The 21,666-nt window shown below is 38.2% G+C and overlaps 1 protein-coding gene across 2 annotated transcripts in view; it reads left to right on the forward strand.

The window, feature by feature from the left end:
• The window catches only part of ATG7 (autophagy related 7), a 245,706-nt gene that overhangs the window by 57,907 nt on the left and 166,133 nt on the right, over nt 1-21,666 (forward strand). For both annotated transcript variants that reach the window (XM_081105634.1, XM_081105635.1), the window contains exons 10-16: nt 3,146-3,236; nt 4,027-4,171; nt 6,897-7,055; nt 14,290-14,484; nt 15,707-15,907; nt 16,886-17,001; nt 21,506-21,581. In XM_081105634.1, coding sequence (XP_080961760.1) covers nt 3,146-3,236; nt 4,027-4,171; nt 6,897-7,055; nt 14,290-14,484; nt 15,707-15,907; nt 16,886-17,001; nt 21,506-21,581 — 983 coding nt within the window. The remainder of the gene's footprint in view (nt 1-3,145; nt 3,237-4,026; nt 4,172-6,896; nt 7,056-14,289; nt 14,485-15,706; nt 15,908-16,885; nt 17,002-21,505; nt 21,582-21,666) is intronic.

A 21,666-nucleotide genomic window follows, 5' to 3' on the forward strand; every position in this document is an offset into this window, starting at 1 on the left:
TAAAAAAAAAAAAACATATCCTTGGGCAAGGATTAAAAAAATCTTTCTAAATAATTATTCTGTATCATAGTATGAACTGAAGGCATTAGAAGAGCAGGATTTTTTAGTATTTCTAAGACAGCCCATAGTTGCAGTGGTATAACAAGTATAATTTTAAATATCCTATATTTTCTTACACTCTTCATAGTGGAGCCAAACCCACCCTCCATTGCTAATATAAAGAATATCCTGGCAACTGGCTGAAGGAGGCAGCAGATGCTGCTGAGGGTGGGAGAGCCCCCATTTTAATTCCTGTCCTGATGTTCCTCCTAGTTGACTAACTGGGAAAACAGGTCCTAAGTTTCCCCTAAAAATCTTTTCTCGATAATTTTGGATATGACTTATAGATGTAGTTTATATGGAAGCAGGTATGATAGATTAAATATTGCCATATATACAGTATCCCAAAAATGTATACAGGCACTTTGAATAGTAAGAAAGGTAACTAGAGGCCTGGTGCACGAATTCGTGCACCAGTAGGGTCCCTCAGCATGGCTGGCCATCGGGGTCAATCGGGGCCATCTTGCCTAGTCCTGATTGGGGCCATGGGGGCCGGCCGGCCAGGGAGGGACTGTGGAAGGTTGGCCAGCCAGGGAGGGACCATGGGAGGGCTCCAGGGTGGGTCCAGCCTGTCTCACCCAGTCCTGACTGGGGCTGATTGGAGCCAGGGAGGGACGTGGAAGAGCCCATCTAGCCCAGTCCTGATCCAGGCTGGACGGCCAGGGAGGGACTGTGGGAGGTTGGCCAGCCGGGGAGGGATCACGGGTGAGTTCCAGGGCGTGTCCGACCGTCTCACCCAGTCCTGATCAGCCGGAACCCAGCAGCAAGCTAACCTATTGGTCGGAGTGTCTGCCCCCTGGTGGTCAGTGTGTGTCATAGTGACTGGTGGAACGATCGAACGAATGGTCGGCCACTTAGCATATTATGCTTTTATTATACAGGATGTTTATTAAAATACATTTCATTTTCAAAATTGAGCTGTCATCTGTTAAAGTGTGTATACATTTTGGGTGGACACCCTGTATAGAATTTTTTCATTGTCAACAAGTTTAAAGTACATCTAATTTTCTTAGAAATAGCTATAGCATTTTGAGTACTGAGATGTTTTAATTTGAAATGATATTTTGTTTTTGTCCCATGATTTTATTTTATGAGAAAGCTTAGCTGGAGTTATGAAATACAGTACTAGACTGTACTTGCCAGGTTTCTGATGCTGTGTATTAGGGAAGCATTTTTTATTAATGTAAGAATAGTAAGGAAATATGATTTAGTAACAAGTCTGAATTCTTTTTCCCAGAAAAAGAATTTTGAAGTTTTAACCTCTTTTAAGAACTCAAATTTATTATATCATTTTTAATTTTTCATGACTCTGAAAACAGGACCACACCAGAGGCCTGAATTAGAATAAGAAGGGACATTTGTTTTTGGACTTCTTTCTGTGAATGACGCCCCTCAGCCAAATTGAGGCTCAAGTAGCTTTCCAGAATGATTGGTTCCAAGGTTTTCCATTGGTCATCCTATCTCATCTTTTCACAAAGAAAAGATTATGTAAATGAAATCAACACCTTCTAGGTCCCATAATTATATTAAGCAATATTATTTTATTTTATTTTTATTGATTTCAGTGAGGAAGGGAAAAGGAGAGAGAGAAACATCAATGATGAGAACCATTGATTGGTTGCCTCCTGCACACCCACTACTGGGGATCGAGCCTGCAATCTGGGCATGTGCCCTTCACCGGAATTGAACCTGGGACCCTTCATTCCGCAGGCCAACTCTCTATCCACTGAGCCAAACTGGTCAGGGTGCAATACTATTTTTTTTTTAAATGAAAGGTTAAAAGCTAAAAAATTTCCAAGGAAAGAAAAATAGAGGTGTCAATAGAAATCTAAAAGAAGGAGAGTGGCCAAAGAACACCAGTGTATCATTAGAAACAAACAAAATTTCTCCCAATAGTTTTGTACATTAAGTCAAGGAGTTTCTGTTTCTTCAGAGACTTATGTAAGGCAGACATTGGAGGGGATGCCGTTAGAGTGGGTTGTAGCTGGGTGAATTCCCTGCAAAGGAATTGAGGCTTTATTGTGAATTTCAGGGATTCAGTGAGATCTAGAGATGTGGCGAGTGTAAGAGAGTGGCTGGACCCCATTAGCAAGTTTTCACCAAGAAAGTCAGGTTTCCATTAAGGTGAGGAGGTAGCAGGAGTATCTACAAAGCAAGTGAGGTTTTTAAGAGGATTTTGCAACAGTAGAATAGAGCTGCTTTTCCCTAAATGTGTTACCAGTGATGGAAGGAGATAGTGAGAGCCAGGTAAATGTGGGAAACACAAAGCCAAATTAAATTCAATGTTCCTGTTCTGTCGGCTCCTCAAAGCTTTTATCTCCCTCACATGCAACTTGAATCTCCAGGTGTGGGTGGTGGTAAGGAGTGGATAGGGAACACAGAAATGGGTCCAGAGGAATTTCCCATGTTTATTAGCCACAGTATCCTTACCTTCTGAACTGCCAGAATTGGAGTTACATAGGCACCCATGGCAGAGGTTAAAAGAGATAGGGAAGGGGAAAGTCTAAATGGATAAGGATGAGCTTAAAGGAAAGGGCAGTTTAACAGAGGGACAGTCCTCTTGGACTATGATCTGCCCACAGATAGGTACACAATGATGGAGTTGAGTGGCTGAGCGGAGGGACACAAAAATGAGGAACAGAAGGGATGTACTGTTTACATCCCAGTGGGAACTTCATCAGAAGCTGTGTTGCCATCACAGTAGTCTGTTTCCTTGGAATAGATAGAGAACCTTCAACAGGGTTATTATACCAGTGCCAAATATGATTGTTTTTATTTGAGCAACTGCATAAATCAAAGCAACTTGGGCCAGAGTTGAGGGCTATTTCAGAAGCTCCTCTACAGGTCTACTGGCCTCTAAACAAGATTCCTGGTAGCCATGGAAGATGGGAAGGCAACTGAGGCAAATGGATGCAAATTCAGGCCCAAGAACCTTTTTGAGAAGAGTGTACCAAAAGTTTATCAGCATATGGGCCATCTTGCTGCTTGACTGACTTGTTTTTATCCTTCTCTCCTTCATTAAACTTATTGTTTTATTTGCTTTAAGATTGTCCCAAAGCAGTTGGATGGGAAAAGAACCAGAAAGGAGGCATGGGACCAAGGATGGTGAACCTCAGTGAGTGCATGGACCCTAAAAGGTATATTTTGGAAGATAGTTTCTTCAATGGGTCTTTTGCACACTAGGTTCTATGAGGTCAATGGCACTGCACAATTCAGTCCAGGGGTGCCATTCACATGAACAATGGGTGTTATTGCATTCTTTGCTGCCTAACTCGTAATTTAAGTTTGGTTGTGGGAATTAATATTAATGATGGATATCCTGAAGGGCACACAGTTCATCTGTTCATGTAGACATTCTAAATGTTATTCTTGCTTCAAGCACAGACTCTTAAGACCTGTATATCTGCAACATGTTGTAGTCCTTTATTCATTGCCCTTTAATTTTGTTCTAGTAGCCTACATTGAAGGACATTATAAGAAATATTTCATGGAAACCAATATTGTATTTAAGGGCTCTAGAGTGTAAGTGCACCCTTTATTGAGGGCGTGGAAGAAAAGTCTCTGTTTTCAGTTTTAGGAAAAACTTTCTTCTTAAGCAGCTAGTAGCTGGTGTGTTTTTGTTTTTATTTATAGACACAATTACTTCTAGTACCAGTCATGCTTCTGTTTTCATCTTCACAGCCAGGAGCTTAGTATCAAATATGTGGCCTATTTCTAACAATTGCAGAGAACTACAGTGTTACGATTCTGCACAGTAACCTTTCTCCTACCCATTTACCCTCAAGCTTCATCTTAGTTTTCCTTTGGTCCTAATTTCCTAAGTATTTGTTTCTTCTTTCTCATATAGTTACTTCTATTCAAAAAGGCCAAAATTGGGGTATAAATGAGTGACTGACTGAATAATTAAATAATTCTCTCGTTTTCTAGGTTAGCCGAGTCATCAGTGGATCTAAATCTCAAATTGATGTGTTGGAGATTAGTGCCTACTTTGGACTTAGACAAAGTTGTGTCTGTCAAATGTCTGCTGCTTGGAGCTGGCACCTTGGGCTGTAATGTAGCTAGGACACTGATGGTAAGTTTGTGGGGGCCAAATGGTACCTTTGAAGCTTCTTTTCCCATTTTACTATATCTGATTGCCTTCCACCTCCCAGATGCCCTTTCCTCTCTCTCTCTTCCTTCTCCCTCCCTCTCAGTTTATTTTTAAATATAAATGGAACACATGCTTTTATTATAAGGTAAAAACACAAAGTCCCTACATCTCCATCCCAAGCCACATTTCCCAGAATTAAGTAGACTTTATAGATTAATATGCAGTATATTTTCCCCTGAAGTATTCCTAGGCATATACAAATGAGAGACATTTGTCATCATTGCTGTTATTTATTTTTATGAAAATTGGATCATAGCATACTGTCTATAACAGGTTTTTATTTTTAACTTAATATGAAAATAATTATGGCTCTCTTTTTATGTATTCCATATTATCTATATGTACTATTTCATTGTATGACTGAGTCCTCGGTTTATTTAATCACTGTCAGCATATTTTTCTTTTAGAGATGATAATGGTATGAACATTTTTACATTTATATCTTTACATATTCATAGTATTATTTCTTTTGGGAAAAAGTTCTAGAAGTAGAATTGCTATAATAATATTTTTTCTTCCCAAATTAAATTATCTTCCAAAAACATGTGAGGAGCAGAGCTTTTTATTTGCATTTCTTTAATTAGTGAGGGTGAGTCTTAAATTTTATTTCTTTTGTGAAATTTACTTCTTCTGTTCATGTCCTCTGGGTTGTGTTTCTTTTATTGTTTTGGAGTTCTTTTTATTATGGATTAACCTTTTTTTGTTATATGATGCAAATCTTTTTCTCAACATATTAATTTAAAGTATATTTAGCCATATAAGGTTTTTTTAAAATTTTTGTGACTCATTATGTTAGTCTTTTTTTTATGGTTTACAACACTTTTGCCTAAAAGTTATAAAAAAGGAAAGTTATCCATTTTCCTATCACTTTTTCACTTTGTTCCTTTTAGTGTTTGTTTAATATACATTTTAAAACCACATATGGTATATAATAATGTCCCTTGCTTTTATCAGTTAACATTGTAAACACTTTCTCAAGAAAGTGCCTTGTATGAGGAAACATAATTTACTGGGACATTCCTTTAATGTTAGGCATTAACATTGATTCCAATATTTTACTTAAGTATAAATTTTTTATAAATTTTTACATAGCCATAAATTATGTTGCTAAGAACATCTTTGTGATTACATCTTCAGACTATTTCCTAGGAAAGATTGCTGGAAGTAGGTCAAAGGATGTGTGCATTTTAAAGACTCCAGAAACATTGCCAAATTACTTTCCAGAAAAATTACACCAGTTTACGTTCTCAACCAGTAAAACAGGTGTTTCACTGCCACATCCTCACCAGCATTGAGTATTGTAATTTTCTTTAATCTTTGCAGATTAGCCATTTAAACTGTGTAGCATTCCAGGAAGCCAGAAGTTAAATGTGAAAAGTCCACCTGCATGTGACTAATCCATGGCATGTTTGTAATTTATCTGGCTTTCTTCCCCCTGCCCAGCATGTCCCCAGACTGCCTTCCTTGCTATACACTCAGCGTTGCTTTAAAGAATGCAAAAATACTTTAGAAATAAATATCCCCAAACTAAGAACAAATGACTTGGATTTCCCACACCTTAATTCTCTGTCCACGGTAGATTATTTAGCTAGGTTAGTAGACCAAAAAGTTAACTGTGGACATCAAAACAAACAATTGATCTAAACTAAGGTTTTCAAAAGATGGAGTCTAGCCTGTCTTTCTCAACCCCCAAAACAAATCTTGAGTCTACATTGATTGTTCCCCCTAGAATCATCAGTCTAATTTAGTTTCAAGGTCCCTAATAGAAGGATATTGAAAGGAAAGAGAGCGGAATCTTAGGTTTATGGCTAATCCTGTCAGAGCTTCTCTTAAAATAAATCATTATGCTTATTTATGATCTACTGAAATACACACACCCCACCTCACCCCCAAAAAAGTAGGCATCTTCATTTGGTTGTAACTCTAGGGATCTCATTTTTCCCCCACAATTAACTACATCTATGACTTTAGGTGAGTCACTTACCTTTTCTGGGCTTTAGTTTCCATATATGTAAAACAGTAATTAGACTAAGAATTTTAGATATCCCATCCAACTTTGAAGTTGTGTGGTTCTATAAGACTTTATAAGATGAAAACTAAGAATATTGGAATCATACTCTATATTCCAGATTAGTAAGGCTTTTGCCTCTTGGAGAAATAATACAAAATCTTCTACAGTGTTAGTGGGAAATAACTTGTAAGTCATTTCCCCCAGATGTTAATTTAAGCTTTAAGTAAGTTTTAAGATGAGCTGTTATTTATACTTACAAAATTATTCCTTAAAGGAAAGCAACGACATTGGGGATTATTGCTAATTATAGAAACATAGACAATTTTTATAAGACTTGCCTCTAAATCTTTTTCTGGTGCCACTGTCAAAAGTAATGAATTATTAGTTAGAGCAACTCTCACATTTCTTAGTCTCATTACACAGGAAACCAGGCACTGGCTATATAATTATTTTATCTTTTAAAGGAAGTTGATATTCTATTTATAAAAAACTGAATTTACACAATTTAATTTCTGAAGTTCCCTATATTTTGAGGTCCCTAAGCTGCTCGAAAGCAAACCCATTTTAGGTATTTCAAGAGAGATACCCCGTGAAATGTTCACCAGAAACACACCATGATATCCTGTTTCCATGCAGGGGTGGGGCGTCAGACACATCACATTTGTGGACAATGCCAAGATCTCCTACTCCAATCCTGTGAGGCAGCCTCTCTATGAATTTGAAGATTGCCTCACAGGTGGCAAGCCCAAGGCCCTGGCTGCAGCAGACCGGCTCCAGAGAATATTCCCCGGAGTGGTATGTCGATGCTGTTTGGGAATGTCACAGGTTGCTCCTGTATCTTCACTGTTGAAGTCTTGAGAATGAGGCGGCATGGTATTGGTGAAAGACATTCAGACGTCTGTCACTTACTACCAGGCCCTCATCATGTGACTGAGCCTCTGTTTCCTCATCACAGAACAGAACCTAATATATCATTGTATAAAGAAATGAAGAATATATGAAAAAATATTTTGTGAGTTACAATGCCTTCTCTGACTTTAAGTTGAGGAATTCTGGGAGTATGTATATTTTTATATCCTGCCTTGTTCCAAAGGGGTTATGGTGGCAGATGTAGGATACTGTTTTTCCTTCTTCATCAGAATACACAGATAGTTACTTAGAACACAGTTATGAAATTAAATTGAATGTAAGTCTGTGCAGAAGAAAGATGGAGCTAAATGTTTAGCTTTTTACTCTAGCTGCTTCTTATTTTTGAGTTTGATCATTTAAATACCAGATAATAGGAGACAAGTCATTCAGCTCACTTGGTTCAAAATCTTGTCAGGGTTTTTCTGTCATTCTGCAAAAGAGATTCTGTATCTTGCATGCTTAATCAATTTACCTGACAGAGGTTAGATTAGGTGTCTCTGAAGCATCTGTTTATACTTAAAATGCCATAAGGGACTCAGCCCTAGCTTAAAAAAAAAAAAGAAAAAAAAAAAGTAAGCCCACTTTCTCAAAGTTTCTCTATTTAGTTACTCATTATTCATTCATTTTAGATGTCTTTGCTTTAGAAGTAATTTTGAAAGCTTTGTTCACTTGAGCAGCATATCTGAGGAATGTCATTTATTGGGTTTAATTCAACAGTATTGATTGAGCACCCACTATGTATCCAGGTAGGTTACTGGATGCCAAAAGAAATAAGAATAAATTACAACCCTGTCATTAAGAAGATGTATGAGTTAGGTTGCTGCTGTGATAATATTGCATATCATACATCCCAACATTTTAGTAGCTTACAAGTATAAATATTTATTTCATGCTTACAGGAGTGTAGGTTGACTGTGTTTAGCTGCTGGGCTAGGCTGGACTCCAAGCTTCAAATCAGATTCTAGTCTTCTCTGTATGTCATTATTTCAAAATCTAGGCTCAAGGAGCAATAGGCATCTGATCCTGCTCTTCTTATGGTAAGAAGATGGAAGTGTAAAAGCATTGGTAAAAACTTACCATACTTATACCTCTTAAAGTCTCAGCTCACTAATAGCAATATGCCGTGTCCTCCATCTCCATCGCCAAAGTAATTCACAGGGCCACACTCAAAGTCAGTGGGGTAGGTCAGTACATTCTGCTTTCCTAGTGGGAGGTCCTGCAGTCATATGGCAAAGGGCATGGAAGTGTAATTCTATTAGAGGGATGCAGTACATAGCTGAGAAGAAGAATCCAGTCTAATCACTGATGAGTGTTGTGAACTCCCCTTGGGGTCCCAACAGATCTGGCTTTGAATCTGGGCTCTGCCACTTATTTGTTGCCTGAAATATTGGCTTGCTCAAATCCTAGCCATTGTCTTTGAGCCAGCTCAGTCCCCCCTATTTATTTGTTTATCCTGTTACTTAATTATTCATCAAAATATTTAAGGCTGTGTGCTTGGGATTAGGAAACAAAACAGCCAAATTTTTCTCTTCCTTATTTGGAGCTTATTATCTAGTGGGGGAGACAGGCATTAACAATTAATTTCACAAAATATTATGATTGTAATAAGTACCCAAAGCAGGAGCTCAGTTGCCATGAGAATGTTTAAGAGGAAGGCCTTAACTAAGACTATACTTCCTTGAGGAAACTAAGTCTTGTATGATGAGTGGAGTTAGCGAGACCAATGGTGGCAGAGCTATCTGTGCAAACACTTGTGGTAGTCAGCAGCATGGTGCTTCTGTGGAACTGAAGGAAAGCCAGGGTGGCTGAAGCACAAAGGTCAAGGAAGACAGACAAGAGGCTGGGCAAAAGCAAGAGCCAGACCATCCTGGGCCCTTATCGATCAAATTCAACTTTCCTTGAAAACATCAGCCCACCAGGATCAAGGCTCTTTCTCCGCTTTTCCATCCCTACTGGATTATTAAGTTCTTAAGCCCAGTAGTTCAGTTCTCTTATACTTTTATCCTTCATGCCTATTCAGTAATCCTATGTAATAAAGAGCTAATATGCAATTAGACCAGATGGTGGACCGACCTTCCAGAATGACCAGTGCGGGGGTTGAGGGGGGGCGGGGCCGTGAGGCTGCAGCAGCTGCAAGGGCCTACCCTTGCACAAATTTCGTGCATCAGGCCTCTAGTAATAGATAATACCCATCAAAGTACTACTGTAATTCATTCATGAAAAATACAACCCATCAAAGTACTGCTATAATTCATTCATGAAAAATACTTGTGAAACTATTTCACTTATTGGTTAGCCAGGCTTACCCATAAAGAACATTTTCTCTATATGTTTGATTTAGTGTAGTTTTCACATTCAACAAATATTTATTCATTTCCTTCCTTACACTAGGTCATGGCCAAAAGTCTAGTCCTAAGTGAACAACACATAAAAAGAACTGCTCTGCTACAAACACCATGCCTAATTTTGGGGTTGAATTAATTGAATAGGAAAAAATCTGACCTTTAATAAATCAAAGAACTATTTGAGGTTACTATTTTTTTAAAGGCAAGGCAATAAAATTTAGAATTATGGAGCCACACTAAAGGTTTTAAAACCCAGCTCTGAACATCTGCTTCCAACCCTGACGAGTAACTGATAATGGACTAGCTCTCCTATCATAAACAGTTATCACCTGGAATATATAAAATGACTCTTTTCAGACTGCGGACAACAGGCAGTGAAAGACTGTGATCCCAAACAGAAGGGAAAGAATAAATGCTTGTCCCAACTTATTGCATAAAGGCATTTCCTGGCCCATTTCAGAGTTCATAGGATATTCTTGGTCTGGATGAGCTGAGGAAACTGAGATCAGAATTCAGAGCAGCTAAGGTGGCTGGAATTTGTGGGGCAGAATATCAGACTTCTGGAGTTGTTCAGAGAAGGAGGTCTAGATCAGCGGTCACCAACCTTTCAGACCTCCGGTTGCTGACTGCTAGTCTAGATAGCATCTTGAGTCCTTGAATAACAAGCCATGCTCTAGGCATGACACTGTAAGGCTTGGAAGAAGCACCACCATTCCTGCTGTGAGAATGGAGATATCAGAGATACAAGGCTGGGAGACATTGAATTCCCATCTATCCAGAAGGAAGAGACTTCATTGAATACTCCAAACCATTAGGTGACACCCCAGTAAGGCCATAGAATTAAACATAAAAGCTAAAACTGCAAAGCAACTAGTGATCTTGTGATAGGCAAATATTTCTTGGGACCCAGAATACTGACCATAAGTGAAAAAAATGTATAACTTGGACTTGGTCTAAATCTAAAGCTTCACTTCTCAGAAGACACCATTAAGAGAATGAAAAGGCTGGCCAAAACCGGAAGTACTCATAGTATGTATATTTGGCAAACATCTTTATCCAGAATACATAAACAAATCCTGCTACTCAATAATAAGAAGACAGACATACTGTTGTGTGTTTTTTTAAGGGGCAAAAGACTTGGACAGGCACTAATTTCATAGTGAAGCTTTATACATTTGCAGTGAACACATGCAAATGCTGAACATTAATAGTCATCAGGGAAATATGAATAAAAACCACAAAGATATATCACTACACGCCCACTAAAATGGCTACAATTAAGAAGATTAACAGTGCTAAGTGTTATCAGGCTGTGGAGCAACCAGAACTCTCATAGTTGGCTGGCAAAACAAGGCCTTTGGAAATTAGTCGGGCAGTTTCTCATGGAACTAAACATACACCTACCTAATGACCCTTAAATTCCACTTTTAGGTATTTAAGAGAAATGAAAACATATACACAGGGATGGGCAAAAGTAGGTTTACAGTTATGAATTATGTTATTAATTAATTATTGTATTATGTATTTGTATTGTCTTCCATATGAACCACTGTAAACCTACTTTTGCCCACCCCTGTACACTAAAAGACTCACACACAAATGTCCATAATAGTTTTATCCATAATAGCCAAAATTTAGAAATAACCCAGAAAGTGAATAAACAAATTGAGGTATATTCACACAACAAAAAGGAATGTACTATCGATACTTAACAATATGGATGAACCTCAAAAGCATTATGCTGAGTGAAAGAAACCAAACATAAACCAGATATACTATAGGATACCACTTATGTGAGGTTCTAGATTAGGCAAAACCAATGTAGGGTTTAAAAAGTTAGACTAATGCACCCCTATGTTCATTGCAGCATTATTTACAATAGCCACGATATGGAAAAACCTAAGTGTCCACGATAGATGAATGATTAAAGAACTTGTGGTACATATATACAATGGAGTATTACTCAGCCATAAAAGGAATTAAATGTTGCCATTTGTGACAACATGGATGGACCTAGAGGGTAGAATGCTAAATAAGTCAGAGAACGACAAATATATGATTTCACTTATATGTGGAATCTAAAAAACAAAATAAATGAAGAAACAGACATAAATAGAGAGAATGAACTGATGGTTGCCAGGGAGGAGGCGGCTAGGGGAATGGGCAAAAAAATGAAAGGATTAAGAAGTACAAATTGGCCGTTATAAATAGCCACGGGATGTAAAGTACAGCATAAGGAATATCGTCAGTAATATTATACCAACTGTGTTGGTGCCACATGGTTACTAGACTTATCAGGTTGATCACTTCATAAGTTGTATAAATATCTAATTGCAGTTATATACCTGAACCTAATGTAATATTGCATGTTAACTATAATTGAAAAATACATTTAAAAAAAATATCAGAACAGTGGTTGTCCCAGTGAGGTTGGAAAGTAGTGGGGATTGACTGGAAGGGGCTCAAGAGCATGTTCTGTATCTTTACAGGTGTGTTACAGTGGTTCATCTGCAGTTTTTCAAAACTCACTGAACTGTACACTTGAGATCTGTGCATTTCACCCTATCTGTAAATTATATCTTGTCCCCCAGCCACACAATTGACCATCTGGGGAGTTTTAGAAAATATTGGTGGCTGAGAGATTCCAGTTTAAATGGTCGAGGGAAAAGCCTGGCATTAGGAATGGATGGATCTGGAGAGCATTATGCTAAGTGAAATAAGCCAGTCAGAGAAAGATAAATATCACATGACCTCACTCATTTGTGGAATATAATGAACAACATAAACTGATGAACAAAAACAGATCCAGAGACAGAGAAGCATCGATCAGACTGTCAAACCTCAGAGGGAAGGTAGGGGAGGGTGGAGGTAAAGGGGAGAGATCAACCAAAGGACTTGTATGCGTGCATATAAGCATAACCAATGGACAGACACCAGGGGGGTGAGGGCATGAGCGGGGGTGGGGGTGGGGGGCAATAAGGGGATAAGAACACATATGTAATACCTTAATCAATGAAGAAAATTCAAAAAACAAAACACCTCTCTGGGTGATTCTAGTGTGCAACCAATGAGGAAACCTGCTATGTTGCAACTTGCTGAATTCCAGCCTCAGGTGTATAAACCTAAATGGTGAGCCAGGGCCAATCGTAAGGAGGTTCATTGGCTGAAATTTTAGCAAACAGGGAATTACTTAGGTTAGCAAAGTGGATCTGGATGAGGATCTGTATTATTTAATAGGTTAGAATTGGTATTGAGTAATTATGCTTCATTCTTGGTGACAGTAAAATACCTAAAAACATGTTTGGACCAAGTTATCACCATTTAATATATTTTTTCAATTATAAGACAGTAAGTTTTCGTCATCATTATCATGATTATTACTGTAGTTGTTGCTTTTCTTATTGTTTATTATAGTACTTGATAGATGTGCCATACTTAATGGATGAACGAATGAGGTCCCAAGAATTGTCTTTGTGGTGTTTTCATTGTTCAAATGGACTTGTTTTGAACATTTATTCTTTCTGAAGTCCTTTCTTTCTGTCTGGCGTCGTTTCCTGCTTTGCTAGCAACTTTCTTTTTTTTTAAATTCTTTTAAAAATTGTTGCTGTTGTCACTATTGTCCTTCTTGAATTCCATAGATTAGATTTAAAGTTTAAGATTAAGAGGAAAATAGCTACAGTATACAAAATAGATTTTCCTTTGTAACAGGACCTACTTGCCCTGCCACCTGAGCTATTTTTCTAGTAGGTAAGGGGTTTTGGCAAAGGAATGAAAAAGCTGATGTTTTCACAGACTTCCCTGTGGCCAGCTCTGTGCAGGGGATTAAGGGCGCAGTTTGTGATTCTAGAACTCTTTCTATGAGAAGTTAATGTCCCCAGCTTCTTTGGCACCTGTATGTCTCATTGTTAATCTGCCAAGACACTCTGGGGCCAGCAGAGGGCAAATGATAAATTACAGAACTATGTTAAAGCCCCTGTGAAAAATATTGAGTCCCCACCCTTGAAGAAAGCCCAGTTCGCCAGGCGACTTCTATTTTTGGACAGAGCAGGAGGCTTCACTTTAGTACCACATGCTGTCATCAAACCCCCTCCCCCATCCTAACCTCCTCACCTTCCAAACAAATATCTGCACAGTCCTAAATAGATTTATAGATTTTTCTGGCTGAAAGTTAGCAAGTAGAGTTTTGGGGTTTGAGGTGTGTGTTTTTTTAATGTGTATAACCCTGAGAAGACTAAGGCAAGACTAGCAGTCATTCTGATCTTACGTGAATTTATTAACTAAAATGATTTTTGTTATAACATCCCATTTGGAGATGTTATACTCTAAGGAAATGGAGAGAGGGCAAGCTGGAAACGAGTCGGAAGAGACAGCTCTACTGGGCAGAGGGGATTTGTGCAGGCAGAGGGCATTTTGATGAAGTTTTTTGGCCTCAGATTTAAAGAAAGAGCAAAAGATAAACAGTTATCTCCAGGGTTCTTGCCTCATTTGGGAAGTGCCCCTGCCACTCACTTTGAAACTAGTATCCATATTTCTGTGTTTGCTGCTTTATCCAGACTTAGGGACCTTGTGGTGACAGGTCAAGAAGGTCTAGGATACAGAGGTAATGAAGCTTGACAGCACAGATAACAAAAGGAAAAAGCAGCATACTTAGGCATGGAGAAATTTCTAGTTGCAAGCGACCATACATACATGCTTGTAGCTGTGGGGAGACATGGACTCTGAGACACCAACTATACTTCCGCTTCAGACATCTATATATCTGGGTGTTTCCCTAGAATGCCAGAGGGTTCAACATGAGCATCCCCATGCCTGGACATCCAGTGAACTTCTCCAGCGTCACCCTGGAGCAAGCCCGCAGGGATGTGGAGCAATTGGAGCAGCTCATCGAAAGCCATGATGTTATCTTTCTGTTGATGGACACCAGGGAGAGCCGGTGGCTTCCTGCCGTCATTGCTGCGAGCAAGAGAAAGGTAACGTGTGTATCCTGGGGCTTTTGTCTCTGGTTGTGATTTAATGCACCATCATCGTAGAGGGAGAAGTCCCCAGTTCACCCTCCCTCCAGAAAAGACATGTGCTTTGTGTCTAATACTGACACGGTGCAAAAGGGCTTCCACTGCAGATTATCTGCCTCACAACCATCATCCAGCATAATAGTTATCCTTCACTGTTTCATTTTCATAGCCCTTTGAGGTACTCTATATTAGAAGGGGTACTCACACTAAAATATAAGCTCCAAGAGGGCAAGACTGTCTTATTCACTACTATTTGGTCAGTGGCACATTCATTTATTTTGATGGTTAAATAAATTATGGTGCATACATGTGATGGAGTAATATGCAACCATTCATGGTTATGTTTTCAATGAATTTTAATAACATGGAAAATACTACATTATGTTAAATAAGCAAGATAAAATACTATATATATTTTATATCAATTATGCTTATATATAAATGTTTATATCTATGTCTGTTTATAAGGAGGGAGGAAGCATGAAGAAGGGAGGAAGGGAGAAAAAGAGAATGGGAGATAAAAGGAAAAATAATAGGAAGAAATCCCCCAAGTTATTATAGTAACTGTTTTAGCTGTAAGATTGTTTCTGTTTTCTTTTCTGGTGTGGTTTTTCTATACTTTTCTAACTTTCTATATAACCAGAAATTTGGGAGAATAAGCTAAATTACAACTAAGAGAAGTTCTCATAATACAAGTAAAAATAAAAGCTGTTCTTAAAAATCTATGTGAATGGTGAATTGTATAGTATATAAATTATATCTCAAAGCTATTATGAGAATAATCTATGTAGACATGACAGACCATAGCATAATTGTGGAAAGAAGGTATTTAGGAAATATCAAAATGTGGTTTTATACACCTACCTTTTACCAGCTAAGTGACCTTGAGTAAATTATAGAGGTAACCTCTCTGACTTTCAATATCCTCATCTTTAAATAGAAAATGTTTGCTGGGAGTTTTAAATGAAACTAAAAGAGAAAACTTATATTAATCACTGTCAAATCTTTTGATTTAATAAGCCCTCAGTGTTGGGTAACTTTTACCAACATTATCTTCTAGTATCTAATTACACTCATATGCAGATACTTAACAAAATAAATTTTAAAAGTTGACCAAATATGAAATTAGCCACGTTTTAAAATATATGTCTCCTAATTCTAGTCTTTTATTCCTTGACAGCTGGTCATCAATGCTGCCCTGGGCTTTGACACATTTGTTGTCATGAGACATGGCCTGAAGAAACCTAAGCATCAGGGTGCCGGAGACTTGTGTCCCAGCCACCCTGTGGCACCCGCAGACCTGGGCTCGTCGCTTTTTGCTAACATCCCTGGTTACAAACTTGGCTGCTATTTCTGCAATGATGTGGTGGCTCCCGGAGATGTAAGTGAATTTCTTTGTGTTTCCAAATATTTCCTATAACTGTCTTGTCCATTAGGCTAAAGAGACTCATGACTTTTTATGACTATTTAAATATTGTCTTTTAATAAAGAGAAGAATTCTTCAGTTTAGGGGGTGGCATTATCCCACTGTGATAATCCCCTGAACATTATCCCTCATTGGCATCATCATCTGTGTACAGCTGTTCTCTGCTCACCAATAAAAATGCAGTGACAAACCATTTTTACGCAAAGCCCAGCAAGGAAATGTAGGATGGACCAGTCCCTGTTATTGCTCAGCACTGTCTCGTGTGTGTATCTTACTGAAGAGAGCATTAAATGGGGAGTACGACCCAGATTTTAGTTCTGGCTTGGACACTGCCTAATGGGGTAAGTCCAAAATAAGTCTTTTAGGCTACATATGCTTCTGCAGAATGGGGCTGTGGCTCATAGCTGATCAGATTTAGCAAGTAAAAATACAGATTCCCTGTTAACTTTTAATTGCAGGTAAATAATGAATAATATTATAGTATAAGTATGTCCCAAGATCTGCTCATACTAAAAAAGTATTCATTGTTTATTTAAAATTCAATTTCATCTGGTTCCTGGCCAGTGTGGCTCAGTAGTTGAGCATCAACCTATGAACTAGGAGGTCACAGTTTGATTCCCAGTCAGGACATATGCTTGGGTTGTGGGATCCATACCCAGTGAAGAGTGTGCAGGAAGCAGCCAATCAATGATTCTCTTTCATTATTGATGTTTCTCTGTCTCCCTTTCCCTTCCTCTTTGAAATCAATAAAAATATTTTTTAAAATATTAAAAAAAGAAAAGAAATTATATTATTTGAGGCTGAATGTTCTTTGCCAACAGTGAGCATGTAGTTACGTTGTATAACTTTATCATGGAGGAGTTTCATGCTTCAGCCAGCCAGAGTTGAGTGGAATAGACCTTTTAGCACATGTCAATGATTGTCTCTCTGTAGTCAACCAGAGACCGGACATTGGATCAGCAGTGCACTGTGAGTCGTCCAGGACTGGCCATGATTGCAGGAGCCCTGGCAGTGGAATTGATGGTTTCTGTTTTGCAGCATCCAGAAGGGTGAGTTGGCTATTTAGAGATGGGTATTTAAACAAAGAAAGTTTTTGTGTCTCCTTGGCCTTTTCTCAGCTTGACTCTTCTGAGATGTGTGTTGCTCTTTCTGTTCTCAAAAAAATAAGACTTAAAAAAACCTGGGGTGATTCTTTGGCTGGGAAGAACTTGTCATGCAGTCTTTGGGGCTACATCTCTACATCCTTTTGAATTTAAACTCTCCTAGTTCACTTTGGTGACTCTTTATACAGAAGAATAAAAATTTCGGTACAGGCCTTAGGACTTTCATGCTTTTATTTTATTAGTAACTTTTATCTCCTTAGCCCTGAACATATATATCACTTAAGATAGAAATTGTATTTGACTGTATATAACAGAGATCCATCTTCAGTGACTTAGTCAAACAGGGCTTTATTTTTCTTATGCAGCAAGAAGCTCAGAGGAAGGCAGTCCAGGGCTGGTACAAAGGCTCTATTATGCTATCAGGTACTCGAGTTCCTTCTTGTCATTCACTAAGCCACTCTTTGCTTTCTTTCTTATGCTTGTCACCTTGTGGTCAAAAAAAAAAAAAAATGGCTGCTCTACCTTCAGTATTGCTTCTGTGTTATAGTTAAGAAGAAAGGCACTGGCCGCGTAGCTCAGTTGGTTAGAGTGTCATCACAATACACTAAGGTTGCGAGTTTGATCCCCCGTCAGGGCACATATAAGAATTGACCAATGAATGCATAAACAAGTGGAACAACAAATTGATGTTTTTCTCCTCTCTCTCCGCCCCCTTTGTCGCTCTCTCTCTCCCCTCCTTTCTCACTCTAAAATCAATAAATGAAAAATTTTTTTAAAAAGAAGAAAGAAATGAACAAAAGATAAAAGTTGTGCCCACCTGAGGCTTACCCATCTTTTAAAGAGCTTTCCTGGAAGACTTATCCATTGATTCTAACTTCAGTATCACATGACCTTTCACTCTTAGCTACAAGGAACTCTGACAGTTACCTTGGCTGGGCACATTGCCTCTCTGAATAGAACTGTGATAAGACAGAAGTGGAGATGTGGGGATAAGGAGACATATGTAATAACTTAATCAATAAAGAAATTTTTTAAAAAAAAGACAGAAGTGGAGAATGGATGTTGGTTAGGTAACCAGCAGTGTCTGCACACTCATTTTTTAAAAATTCTGTATATATTTTAATCCCCAGAAGATGTTATTATTGTTATATTGTTGGTATTGTTTTACTAACATTTTCCTTTTTGTTACTTTTAATTTCTTTCTTTGACTTTAAGCTTCCAGCCAAGGGCATTTTCCTTCTTCCTGAATACCTTTTATTATCCTTTGCAAATGCTAGTGACAAATAAATTTGTTTTTGTTTATCTGAAAATGTCTTTGTTTTATCTTTAAGTTTGAAATATATTTTTACTGTGTATAGAATTCTAGATTGGAATCCAACACGTGGAAAGTATATCCTGTTGTCTCTGATTACCTTTTTCTTTGTTGCAGAATTAGGAGTTTATCCTGTTGCTGATCCTTTGATACAATTTGTTTTTCTTCCTCTTCCCCTCCCCCCAGTTGTTCTTAAGCTTTTCTCATTATTGTTGGATTTCAGAAGTTGGACTATGATTTACCTACTGTATTTATTCTGATTGTGTTTTCTATTGCTTCTTGAATCCATGTCTTGATGTTTTTCATCTGTTGTGGAAAATTCTCAGTCATTATCTGTTAAAATCTTCTGCCCCTTCTCTCATGCTGCTTTCCTTTGGCATGTCCAAAGAATCATCTATGCTCTTTTCTGTATTTTCCATCACTTTGTCTTTCTTTGCTTTGGTCTGGCTTATCTTCCAATTTACTAACTCACTTTTTTTTCTGTTTCTAATGTATGTTAAAACCATCCACTGGGTTTTAATTTCATTATTAAATGTTTTATTTCCAGAATTTCAACTTTATCTTATTTTACACATTTCCTGTTCTCTGCTAAAGTTGTGATATTGGTCTTTTTCATTACTTGATAACATTTAACTATGTTTTTCTTTTAAGTTCTTATCAGATGTCTCTCTTATCTGGATCTCCTAAGGGTCTTTTCCTATTGTCTATTGTTTTCTTTGGCTTTTGGTTATATATTGTCTCCTCATAAACCCAGTGTTCTAGAGTGTGTGTGTGTGTGTGTGTGTGTGTGTGTGTGTGTGTATGTTTAAGAAAACCTTTTTATTATAGAAAATTCAAACATATGAAAGAAGATATATACATAAATAATAAACCCCTAGTATACACCACCCAGCTTCAATAATTACGAACACATGGCCAGTCATTATTTACCTGTGCTGCTCTCCATGTTTTCTCCTCCTCTGACTGGTTTATTTTAAATCAAATCCAAGACATAGCATTTTATTCAGAAAAATGTATCGTTTCAGTATATATGTCACTGTTTTTATCTTATTTAATTTTTTAAAATATATTTTTACTGATTTCAGAGAGGAAGGGAGAAAGAGATTGAAACATCAATGATGACAGAATCATTGATCAGCTGCTTCCTGCATGCCCCTACTGGGGTTCGAGCCCGCAACCAAGACATGTGCCCTTGACCAGAATTGAACCTGAGACCCTTCAGTCCACAGGCTGACGCTCTATCCACTGAACCAAACCGACTAGGGCTATGTCACTGTTTTTACATATAAAAAAATTAAAGGCAATTTCTTAATAACATCACATGTCCAATTAGTATTTAAATGTGTCACTTCCTTGAATCTGGTTGGTTATTTGTTTATTTTTATTTTTTTACAGAGAGAGGAAGGGAGAGGGGGAGAGATAGAAACATCAATCAGCTGCCTCCTACACGCATTCTACCAGGGATCGAGCTGCAACCTGGGCATGTGCCCTGATCAGGAATCGAACCAGCGACTTCCTGGTACATGAGTCGATGCTCAACTACTGAGCCACACCAGCCGGGCTGCTTGGTTATTTTTGCTTGAGTACTGGACATTATACCATATATGAACATTTATAGAGATTATGTGATATACATTTCCTTCTGGCAAACTGCTAGGCCAAGTGGATTATCAGTCCTAGAATTCCTAAATATAATTAGGATTTGTCTATTTCTGGTTCACCTTTGCTCTGAGGATATAGCCCCAGCTCAAAGCTCAGGATATTTTCCACAGTTCCTCCTTTTTGGCAGACCTCAAACTGTAGTTTTCCCTCTAGCCCCATGAGTCTGTCAGTATCTCTGTTCAGCTTCTGATCCTTGCCTACCAACCTTCTTTGACGTTGGCAGTCACTTTATGGAAAAAAGCTTCTCTTGCAAATACTTGGTTTACTTCTATGGGCTTCTCTCCTCTCGCAGATCTTGGCGCTGCAATTCTTCCATACCTTGGTAGCTCTCTAGGTTTACATATAAGAGGAAGTAGATGAGTGGGTTGGTATTCTTTGTTTCAGTTTGACCTTGGGCCTTTTAGTCAATAAGTTTAACACATTGTATATATTTTATATTAAAGATACAAAAATTAGCACAATTGTAATCTGGACCTCTACCTTCTCCAAGCAAGGAAAAGATCTTACTTTATGACTTAACAATAGAATTAATTCATCTTGTAATAAAAGTGAGGCAAAATTGAATTAATTTTAAAAATTAATTTTAAAGAGAAAGAAGTGGCTTCCTGACAGGAAGTATCTGGGAGAAAATCTTGGAGAGCTAATTCTAGGACAGCCGTGGGCAAACTACGGCCCGCCGGCCGGATCTGGCCCGTTTGAAATGAATAAAACTAAAATAAAAAAGACCGTACCCTTTTATGTAATGATGTTTACTTTGAATTTATATTAGTTCACACAAACACTCCATCCATGCTTTTGTTCCGGCCCTCCGGTCCAGTTTAAGAACCCATTGTGGCCCTCGAGTCAAAAAGTTTGCCCACCCCTGTTCTAGGATTTCTTGACACTGACCCCTCTGTCTGCCATGTTTTCACTGGTTGTGAGCTGAAACCAGGTCCTGTATCGCATGTCTTCTGTGCTGTAAGCAAACACATCATTGTTCAGGAAGGAATGTACTCATTCTTCTGCCCAATTAGTTCCTCACTCTTCTTTCTCCTTCCTTCATTTTGGTAGCATTTACATCAGCTCAAGAAGTTATGGTTGGAAAGTTTTTCATTTCAAATTCCAATATGAAAATGTGCTGTGGTGTTTTATAAGACTGTCTCAGAATAAGCAAGATATCGTAACCAAAGATTGTGCTCAGCAATTTATCTAACTTATTTCTCATTTATTTCTCACAACCATATTATTCCTGTTTTATAGGCGATAGACCTGAAACACAGAGAAGTTAAACAAACTTCTGGTCTTTCTGATTCCAAAACTCAAGCATTTTTTAGTACTGTTCTGCCTTCCCTGCAAGGGAAATCAGTTCTATGCTGCCTAGCAAGGGGGTTTTGGTTATCCTTACAAATCTTACATGGACTGCCTCCAGATCACCCTCACATGTGTTAAACATAAACCTTTATTAAATGAGCTGCTCTAATCATTTCCTTTTCTCAGGGGCTACGCCATTGCCAGCAGCAGTGACGACCGCATGAACGAGCCTCCAACCTCTCTTGGGCTTGTCCCTCACCAGGTTAGTGATTTGGAAATGAAATCACAATTCTGGACCTGATCCCAGGGGGAAAGTATTTAGGGTCACTTTACATGTCATCAGCCCA

Source organism: Myotis nattereri (genome assembly GCF_964212035.1).
Source record: "Myotis nattereri genome assembly, chromosome: 14".
NCBI classification, from domain to species: domain Eukaryota; kingdom Metazoa; phylum Chordata; class Mammalia; order Chiroptera; family Vespertilionidae; genus Myotis; species Myotis nattereri.